The sequence below is a fragment of the Psittacula echo genome, assembly GCF_963264785.1.
Source record: "Psittacula echo genome assembly, chromosome: 5".
In the NCBI taxonomy this organism is placed as follows: domain Eukaryota; kingdom Metazoa; phylum Chordata; class Aves; order Psittaciformes; family Psittacidae; genus Psittacula; species Psittacula echo.
This window is the reverse complement of record NC_137739.1, coordinates 12,199,794-12,210,525: the sequence shown is the minus strand read 5'-3', so window position 1 is coordinate 12,210,525 and position 10,732 is coordinate 12,199,794. Positions and strand designations below refer to the sequence as shown.

At 43.2% G+C, this 10,732-nt stretch overlaps 1 protein-coding gene across 1 annotated transcript; it reads left to right on the top strand.

The window, feature by feature from the left end:
* Positions 1 to 405: 405 nt before the first annotated feature.
* On the top strand, positions 406 to 10,309 carry IL20RB (interleukin 20 receptor subunit beta; the record flags this gene model as incomplete). Its single annotated transcript, XM_080618148.1, has 7 exons — positions 406 to 432; positions 1,679 to 1,854; positions 2,589 to 2,779; positions 6,141 to 6,265; positions 8,971 to 9,121; positions 9,444 to 9,589; positions 10,184 to 10,309. 7 exons carry the CDS (start codon positions 406 to 408, stop codon positions 10,307 to 10,309), a joined length of 942 nt encoding a protein of 313 aa, XP_080474274.1.
* Positions 10,310 to 10,732: the final 423 nt, after the last annotated feature.

Here is a 10,732-nt window from a genome sequence, read left to right as displayed (position 1 = left end):
GTGGTTCAGCTGAAGTGAGGTGAAAGGTCTCACTGTGCCAGTAGAAGACTCACTGGTTTTGCCAGTAAATCAGGGTTCAGTACTTCTGAATAAAAGAAAAATACATACCAAAAAAGTCCTAAATCAAGGACTTAAAATATTCTGAAACACTCCAGTACAGCTCAGCCCTGTTCAGACATGGAACATCATTGTGTATGCTGAGTTGTGGAAAAAACAGTGTCTGATCACATAACTGAAGTCCGTTACATAAGTCACACACTTTGGTATGCCAACTCCCAAAGCATACAAGAAAAAGTGATAGCAAACGATCTAAATGTTGGGAAGCATAGAGAATACTAGAGACCAAATAGGTAGTTAAGCTGCAGAGTGAAGGTCAATAAAGACAAAAAGTGCCTTGAAACTAGTATGGACCTCAACAAGCTGGAAGTGCTGGTATGGCAGCCAGTGACTCTTCTGCTATCTAAATTGCAAGGAAGAAAGCTCCTCATCCTAGAGATAGCTGATGTTTAGTTTAAAGAATAGCTAAGCATTGTGTCAACAGATACATATAACATGCCAAAGAATCATAAAGAGTTGGCATCAAGGTCCTCCACATCACTGCTGATTTAGAAAGATATAAACACAGGGAATATTCTGAAAGCAGAACACCAATGTTCTTATACTCTAAAATAATAACCACCATGAAAATGTTGCTCATGGACTTGTCAACCTGGTTTTGATCCTGAGTAGAACAACTGATATTAACTGGTTAACTTTGTAAGCACAGTTTAAAAGAAGACACCCTCTTTTAATGGCAGTTAAAAACTAATGAAAGATAGGCCTTGTTAAGTGAAATAGATGTCATTAAGAAATAATTAGGAAATAATCTTTGGTAACAGATATTGTCATGGAACGATTACCTTGTTTCTGGGAAAGTGTCGAAATGACCACTGCTGCACGACATTGGTTGAAACTGCTCCATCCATTCCTCCCTTCCAATGGTTCCCTGGGAACCATTCCCTGCTGAGCAGAGAGAACATACTTTACTTGTGACTGGAAAGTAGCAGAACAGAGATAAGTCTGTTCCCACAGTGTAGTGCAGGACATGCTCATTGGGATTCCTGCCTTCTGTGAACTGGTCCAGACACTGCTAAGGATATTACATCAAGATGCCATAGAATACAATTACCTACACTATACGTACCATCCCGTATGCTTTGACGATCTCAGAATAATGTAATGATTTCATTTATAGTCCATTAAATAAATCAAAGAGGTACTTTGATTACAGCCTACAAGCACTTAGATTATTACAATCCTGCAACATGAAAAAAGCTGTACAAGAGCTAAGATCTTCTACAGTGTCCAGTCCAGTCAAGTCTGGAAAGAAATAGCACATTTCCAACCATGACATTGGAACAGTCTATAGAGTGCAATAGAATATCTGTTACTTGAGTTCATTAAATCAAATTGGACGGCTTTATAAAAGCTTGACTTGTTTTACTGACACAGTGAAAAGCTGAAATAATGAAAAGGTGTGCTTTGCCTTTCTATAAGCGTAATTGCTCTGTCATTTGCACTTTGGTTATCATTTCTTCTCTGAAAAATGTTTTCAAATGCTGAAGTGACAGTAGTGAAATAAAGAGTGTGTATTTCTAATACAAAACATGGTTTTGCAGTATTGTAAGCTTTTTCCTAGTACATTCATATACCTTTTTTTTTTTTTTTTCTTTTGCTGGGAATTTTAGGTGAAGATGCTTTGCTGCCAACACCTCAGAATATCTCTATTCTTTCTACCAACATGAAACACCTCTTATCTTGGAGTCCTGTGATCGTCCAGGGAGAAACTGTGAGATACTCTGTTGAGTTTCAGGGGTAACTTCTGTTGTTCTTCTTTGTTCTTTGAGCACTGTTTACTTAGACTTAAAATTTGGCTTTTCTGGGTGTCTTTAGCACTATTCAGTTCTTAGACATAGGAGAAGTTTTATACTGTAGATGTTAGTTCATTACAAGTGGGGAAAAAAGTCCTTTTGTTCAAGTCCTGGGACTGTTTACAGGTTAATAGATACCAGAGTAATCCAAGCTGTGCATTAAGCCCAAATATGAAAATACCTGGGCATTAAGCCCAAATATGAAAACTGTCTCTGTCCAGATAATTCAAAAGTTAGGAGGATTAGCAACAGTTTATTTAGAAAAGGAAAGAGATTTATTCAGTGTTCATCTTTTAAACATCTAACACACATTATAAGAGGTTTCTGATCCATCTTGAGCTATGACTTGTATTACAGTATAGCTTTGGAATTCTGGTTTACCAGGGATGATCAAGTGAAGTGAGTGGGCAGGATCTGAGGCATCAACACTATGTTGGCTATCCCCACCTCCTACACCATCATGCTCCATTTGACTCATGAATGCGATGGCTCTGGGAGACTTTGTCTAGATAAGATCTAAACCACACCCATACTGGTTTCATACACTCCTGGTATTCCAGCTCCAGTGTACCCAAGTACTGGTTTTACCTGGAAAGAGCTAGCAAGCAGCCTTTGCCTATGTCACAGATATACGTCCTACCAGACTGTTGCCTGTTTGCTTTCTTTTCCTCTCCTCAGGGAGTACGAACGAGACTATGCCAATGAGAGCTGGATTCCCATCTGTGAATGTTCACTCACCACAGCCACGGTGTGCAACATCACAGAGGATATCTCAGCCACTGTGGCCTATAACCTGCGTGTAAGGGCGGACACTGGCACTAGAAGATCAGAGTGGGGCACCCTGAAAGGTTTCTTCAATCGCATCACAAGTGAGTCCTGCTGTTTGGCTTAGCTACGTTGTGTTAATTTCTCAGTCTGGTGTTGAGGGATGCATATGTTTATGTACTGTGCATGTCACACAAAGCCAATGAATACACAAAGCACATCCTACTTCTCAGTTTCTCTCATTTTGGGTTGGGACATTTCACTCTTAGTCATACATAAGTCATGGACATAAGTTCCTCCTGAGGCAGGGCAGAATTTACAGGGCTTGAATCTCCAGGGCTTCTAAGATAAGTAAGAAAACATTTCTTTCGGCAAGTCGGCTACTCTTGCCTCTGATTTCAAAAGGTTCTGATCAACCAGGGTTGCTGTCAGTGCTCTTTCTAATCCATGTCATCTAGTCACTTCTGAGAGTCTAGAACCTGATCCTATGGAAGCACTTTAGAAAACAGCCATGTCACCCTCCATCTGCTTCATGCTGTCCTGAAAATCCCAGTTCCTTCCAGACATGATTCCCTCCTCCCATGTTGTCAGATATATGAAGTGACCTCAGAAGAGGAAAATAAGAAGGAAACTGTAACATTGCTGCAGTCCTAGCAATGCGGGGTATTTTGTCCATATCCTTCCAACACCCTGCATAATTTGAGGTCTAGCTCAACCTAAGGATCATGTTGCAGCCTAAAATTATCATGCTGTTTCCAGTGTTTCTCTGGAATCATTGCCTATGTTCTCTGCTGTGTAGTCAACTGATTGCAGCAATAAAAACTGGTGGAAAACCCCTGTCAAGGTCACTATTGGAGTGCAAGTCTCAGTCTGGGATGGGCAGCAGTCATCAGTTTTAGCCAGGAAAGAAATTGCCTGTCCAAGACCAGAGCTGACCCAATCTTAAACCTTCATCAGTCATTGGAAATTATATACTACTTCATAAGTGAGCAGTCCTCACTCATACAGAGCACTTAATCAAAGCAGGACCATGAGAAGTGCCACCTAAGCTGGTAAGCATGTCTCTTGGTGTGGAAGTGTTTTCTAGATAGTGCTTTAGATGAAAAATCCTTCCCTTTTCTGAGAGCTCTGTTGATACGGAGTTGAGCCACAGACCACACCATCAGGCGTTTATAGGGAAGGGTATTCCTTAGCTTGATCCTCTTCATGAAGAAAAGCAGCAACTTTCTTATGGTATGATGAAGTATTTGACAGCTTAGTCTTGTGTCTAAGAGACTCCAATACAATCTTCTCTCTAAGCTGTGAAAGTTCAGAGGATACAGCCTGCAATGGGCTGTAGTATGAATGTGCATATATGGCCAAGTCTTTAAAGGAGAAAGAAAAGTCACTATAAGTTCTTGTCCTTATGCATTTTTACAGTTCATTTTCCTTTGCCTCTGCTACTGCATCTCTTAGGAAATGTGGAGTTGCGTCTGAGAGGAACTAAGGAATTCAAAGCAGAGCCCACTGGTTCTGTATGTGGCTCATAGACAGTTAGGGCATCAGCATAGCCCACAGTACTTGTAGTCTAAATAGCTCCAGTGTCAAAGCCTTAGATGTAGATACACATAAGTTATGATGACACATGGAAGACACTTTTGAAAGACCTTCCTAAAATAAACTATTTAGTTATGTCTCTCTTCTTCATTTATCAAAATTCCAATAGTTGGTATCCAGTGTGCCAACATAGAGATAAATCTAAATGCTTCTGTTTGGTTAGTAGTAGCATCTTGCAATACCCATTTGTTAAAACATTATCCCAATATTTGTTTTTAACCTCTAAATGATGTTAAGACTTTTTTGTTTGGTTGGTTGGTTGTTTTTTCTTTTTTATTTTGAGACATATTGTTAAGCAGATTCTCACCTTTCAATTTAAAAGTATAAAGTAGTTTCCCAGGTGTCCCATTTGTGGCACACTCATTATGAACGTATTTGTATTTTATCTTTTCATATTGCTCAGTCTTAATGGCAATTCACTGGAGGTAAGAGCAAATTCTATTAAGAACACCTCTTCTGTATGTGGCTATTCATTGCTCTCCTTCATTTCTTAAAAGCAAGGAAGTTAAAACAAGTTTCAGCCACAATGGAGTGGTAAAGAATGTCATATATACCTAGCGCAGACGTGATCTTTGCACTGCCTTGATTCCTAGTTCACAAATGTTCAGTGTGTAGTTTCATTCATGCTTGATTGATCCTGATTGTTTCACTAATACTCCTCACAGCAGAATCCCAATCTGAACCAATCTTTGAATATCAAAGTAAGCATGAAGCAAATCATCTGCAGATTTACTTGCACACGTTTACAAAAACTTAGTCACAGCAGGTCATCAGCCCAAGTCTATCTAAAACCATGTAGACGCTAGAAGAAAATCAGCATTCATGTGAACTGCCAGAGTTACAGAGTTCCACTGCCGGAGAATCATATTGCTTTTTCCTTCACATTTGAATAACTGCCAAAATTCCCATGAAAAAGCAATGGTTTCACAGCTCCTGCCCTGTATGTTAGTGCTAAGCTAATGTCCAGGAACAGAACTGGCCTGATCTGGTGTCTTAACTTCTGGTTACCCAGCTGGTTCTGCTGCTGTTGTTCCCACGGGACTCTTAGGCCAGATGCTTCCATTGCTGGAGAAAATTCAGAAACTTTCAAGTTCTGTGCAACTCAGCTGTTGCCAAACTCCCACTTGCAATGCCAACCATGGTCACCCTGTTCAAACTCTGCTAGTGTATCTAGTCATAGTGGGAGGCAGAGCAGAGAGAAGCTTTTGCCCCACTGAAGCAACTGCCTATTATTCCAGAGTGTCCTGGGTTCAGCAGTAGCAGTCAGTTTTTCTCCTTCTTAGTAGCTGTTGCAGCACTGTGTTTTTGACTTTCGGCCTCGGAACAGAGCTGATAACACTAAAGTTTAGACTGACCAAGGACTTTGTGAGTCTCATGCTCTGCCAGGGAGGAGGAGGGGCCGGGAGGAAGCAGGGACAGGACGCCTGACCCAAACTAGCCAAAGAGGTATTCCATACCACAGCACGTCATGCCCGGGGATGTAACTGGGAGCTACCCGGAAGGGCACGTCCTCTTTTCGGTCGGGCTCTTTTCTGGCGAGCGGTATCATATTTTCTTCCCTTGTTATTTCTCTTATCATTATTATTATTGGTGGCAGCAGTAGTGATTTGTGTTATACCTGAGTTACTGGACTGTTCTTATCTCAACCCGTGGGAGTTACATTCTTTCGATTCTCCTCCCCATCCCTCTGGGGCGTGGGGGGGGGGAAGTAGACTGCGTGGTTCTAATTTACAGCCGGGGCTTAAACCACGACACAGAGTAATGTTACTATGCTCATGATGGCAGCTTCTTTCCCTCTCCTAGCTGGGAACAGGACTATTTTTAAGGATTGCCTCTGATGTGATAATGGTGCTCTCTCTATGTTGGCAGCTTCCCTGACCCCACCTCTGATGAAGGTCATAGCAGATGGCTATCATTTATTAGTGGAGCTGGAAGACATGGGGCCTGCCTTTCAGTTCTGTGTTCTTTATTGGATGAAGGGCCAAGAGAGTAGGGTGAGTTTTACCCTTGGGTTTGGGCAACAACAGAGAGCCTACATACTTAAAGTGAAAGCATACATACATTGCCAGGGCCTCTTTGCCAGTCCAAACTCCTGCTGTGAGGCTGGGGGACATGTCTGGAGTCAATGTGTGCCACATTCCTCTGCACATACCAGTGCGTTGGTCTTACCTCTGTGGAGAAGCTTGTGTGTTCTTTCCATATTTCTTTCTCTGGGAAGAGGAATCTCCTCAGGGACCTCAATCATTGAAAGAAACCAGAAGTCAGGAACTGAAGGTATTTATGCTGACTTTCTTCTCTAAACATCATTTGGATTACTCAGACCAAGATTAACGTGTCACGCTGAGGTGCAAACATTTTTCTCAGGATTTTTTTGTAAACCAGCTTGCCTGTGACAGTGAGCTGCCAGTTGCTTAGCTGAGGGCATTGCTCATACCTGGGTAATACTGAAGCAGTGACAATTCATGTTCCATTCAGGTCCTTCTGTTTTCACTAGATACCAACAGGTTTTTTTCTCCTGGGAACTTAGGCTTCCACAGCACCTAAGAACATAAAGCATGAAATTTCAGCAGCCATATAAAGTCAGACCATGAGACCATCAAACCCAGTGTTTTCTCTCTGCCAGTGGGCAATAGAGATGACCAAGGAAATTAATAAGGAGAAAGCCTGTGTGTAATTACACTCAGGTTATTTTCTGAAATTTCACAGACACAGCCCCAGGAAATTCCTGAACCAGAAATGGTATCATTAATAGCCCTTGATGAATTTTTGTTCCATTAATTTATCTGTTGTGGTTTTCAAAGTATGTAAACTTTTAGCACATACAACTTCCTGTACTCAGGAATTCTGCAGCTTAACTGTTGTGCAGTCTCAATCTTGGTTTAGGGGAGAGAGAGAGAGAGAACAGTTATTCTCTATTCACTTTCCCTGCCACTCTGAATAGTTTTATATTGTGTATCTTCTTCCAGGCCAAGGACTCCCAGGCTACTTAGTTGTTCCCTGTGGAAGCCTTTCCAGCTATTTTTGTCTTTGCCAAGGTGGGCAGGGAGTGAATCTGCACAGTTGAAGGTGCAGGAGCACTATGTGTTAGAACCATACAAGTCTCCACATTCCTTTATTTCCCTGGCAGTTGTTAGCTAAGATGACTACCACAGAGCTGACTATTCCAGACAACCTGAACCCCAAGTTCCTGTTTCTGATGGGGGATGCTCAATTTAAGGAAGACTCACTGACTGTAAAAATGAAGGGGAAAAATTCTCATGGGCACAGTTTAACCAGGTTGGACAAAGCCTTGGGTGACCTGGTCTATGAAGCATCCTGCCCATGGCAAGGGGTTAGAACTGGATGATCTTAAGGTCCTTTCCAACCTTAACCATTCTATGATTCTATGACAGGCACAACTCCAGCATAGCTCAGACTGGGACTTAAGGTTCTGGGCTGAGCTTAGTGGTGCTTCTGGGCCTTGGACAGGAGGGTGAAGACAGGGGAGCCAGGCAGGGCTGGTCAGGGCTGTTGCATCCTGGTTAGTGCACTCCAATGCCTTTTCATCCCGTGGCTGTTGGCTTAACAGGCTTTTGAAATAGATCTTGACTACCTTTTGGAAATTGAAGTAAATGAGATCAACCGTGTTCATGGGCTTAACAAAATGTTAACTGTTCTTCAGTATATTATATTAATCACATGAACAGTAATTCCAAACTTCAGAATAGTTTCTAACAACTGGACTGTCCCAAGCACCAGGTTTGCTGGTCGGTACCTGTCCAGTTCTCTGCTGGGACTCTTAATTATTTTTTGTTAATAATTGTCACATTTGGCATGTCTGATTTGAGGTTTTTGCAAGAGGTTACACACCACACATAGTCACTGACCTTATTTCATCCTTGAAATCTTTTCAAACTAGTGGGCCTCAAGATCAGATTTCTGTGGGGAGGGATATTTTGATGGAGAGAAGGACTTGCCCTACCAGAAGAGCCCTACTGGCTTGATGGGAGTATCCATATGTGCGTGTGATGCTGGAGGCTGATCAGGCCTTCTGTGAGTGCAGGCTTTGCGTCTGAAACACAGCAAGAATTAGGAGCTACTAGTTAATTGTTACCTGTCCTCTCTTGACTGGGGAGACTGGAAATACCAACTTCTTTTTGCTAGTAGTTAATGGAGTCCTATTTATTGCAGGAAAATAATGTACTGGTGTTCATATGCTGTTTAAGGGTTGCTGAAGTGTGTTGCAGTTGCACACACTAAATTCACTTGCTCCTCACAAGCCCAGTCCATCCCCTCTCAGTGCTCTAGAGTCACAGCAGAGCTCTCACACCCCTGTCACAGCATGGTTCTGGCATTCCTATCGTATCACACTAACACAGGCATAATTTTCATATCCCAGCAAAAACTTGGAGCAGTCAAGATCTTAGTCATCAAGCCCTTACACCAGGGGAGTAGGTCATAGTCTAGCTTTGTGGCCCAACATCACCATTATACCTCTTAGGCTCACAGCTCTGTTTTTTCATCCCCTTCTACCATGTGTGTGGTCTCATTCTGCACTCCACTGTGCTTCCTTTTTTGCTGTTTTTCGCCCTCTGTCACACCTCCTGCTGTTCCTTCTGCTTCTCCCAGTAAAGTCTGAGTTAGCATTATGTCAGGAATCCTGTTCACAATTAGGTCCTTGCCCTGTCTTCTGATGCTCTCTCCCCTGGGCTTGTGGCAGATGCAGCTGAAGGTGGTGAAGGAGGTCAGCTCTGTGATTCATCTGGACACCATGGAGGCAGGACCTGATTACTGTGTAAAAGCTCAGACATACGTTGAGGCGATCAACAGAAGCAGCAGCTTCAGCCAGACACAGTGCGTGAGGGTACAAGGTAACAGCCACCCTTCCTTCCTATTCCCCTGGTTTAGTCATGCCCAAGGACACCCCAGCAGCTCTTCCTTTCCTTTCCACCCAATACCTCCTGTCTTATTTGCAAATGTGCTGCCCATTTGTTCCTTGGGGAAGGAAAAAAGAAAGACTCAGGAGGGCAGACCCTGCACTGGCACAGGTATCCTTCCCTGGAGTGTGCCAACAAAGGATCTCACCATGGTGGATGGAAAGATCAGCCACAGAGGGTGCAGGCTGACCGCATTGAGTGGTTTATCTTCACAAGGTTTGCCTCTCAGAAGTTTTGCTGCTTCTGTTATTTCTAGGTGGCACATCCATGTGGCTGGTCACTGCCTTCCTCATCTCTGCTGGCTTTGTCGTGGCTGCTTTGACCCTGCCCTTCGTTACCTGGAAAACAAGCAAAATCCTTCAGTATTCCTGCTGCCCTGTTGCAGTCCTGCCAGACACACTGGTAACTTTTTTTACTGTGTTTTAGTGGTTTTTAGGGTGTTCGATATTCACAGGAGCATGAGGCAGGCAGAAAAAGCAGACTCATGCACAGGAAGCCTTGCTCATTCCAGTATGATAAGCTGAGCTGCAGGGGTCAAGCAGCCCACATGAGTTGGCTGCATGGCTGTCACTGCCTTTGGTCTAGAGCCCTGATTAGGGAAGATGCTCCTGGTGCTTGTGGGGAAGCAGCTTGGGAGGCATGGACTGTCCCTGCTGACCAGCTGCTCCCTGAACAAAACAGCTGTGTCATTGGCAGCTCTGCTCCATGTCCCCTGCTATCAGCACTGAGCTTCTCAGCAGCTTGGTAAGGAGAAACCAATCAAAAGCAGCCTCTTTTCTCACTCCCTCAGGGAAGTATGTTTGAGTCAGGAGCTGAAATGTACTGTCCAGTTCAAGTAAGAATGAAGGAAGCAGCTTTTGTGGCTCTGGTTCCTGAGCACTGGGTCTCTGGGCAGTTGTGGCAGGAAGGATGAGAGGAACAGCTCGTGGGGAAAAGTGGATGGATATATAGCTCAGAAGCCTTGAGGATGTTTGAGCGAACACATTTGTTTTGCAGAAAGTATCAGAACCCCCAACCCAACTGATACTGTGTGGCAGTGAAGAAGCTGAGCAATGTGATCTGATGGTGCGTGTGATACCCTCAGAAGAAGTTATCCGACTGTGGATTCAAGAAACACTTTAGACCTCATAAAAAAACAGCCTGTGGAAACATCTTGTAAGCAGAGCTGGCAGATGGTACCCCAGCCACTTTCCTCAGAGTGCCATTAAGTAGCATTTGTGTCTAAAACCTTTGTGTCTAAAACCTGCTGCAAACCAAGGGATATGAGTGTGTGGCCTGCTCTGTTCCTCTGTGTAGCATCTTCATCCATCTGCATAAAAAGCAAGTAAAGGTCACAGGTGACAAACACTATCTTCTATAGTTTATCTTCATATCCATATCCATGACCAGACATGAGTTAACTCACATTCACTTTACTTCTGTCAGTCACATCGATGGTTCCAGGGCAGAGACCACCCTTCGCCACCAGGATTTCACCAGAGCAATGAATGCAGAGACCAGTCCCTTTGTTCCAAACCATTTCAGCCTCAGTATTTTTGCCTTGAT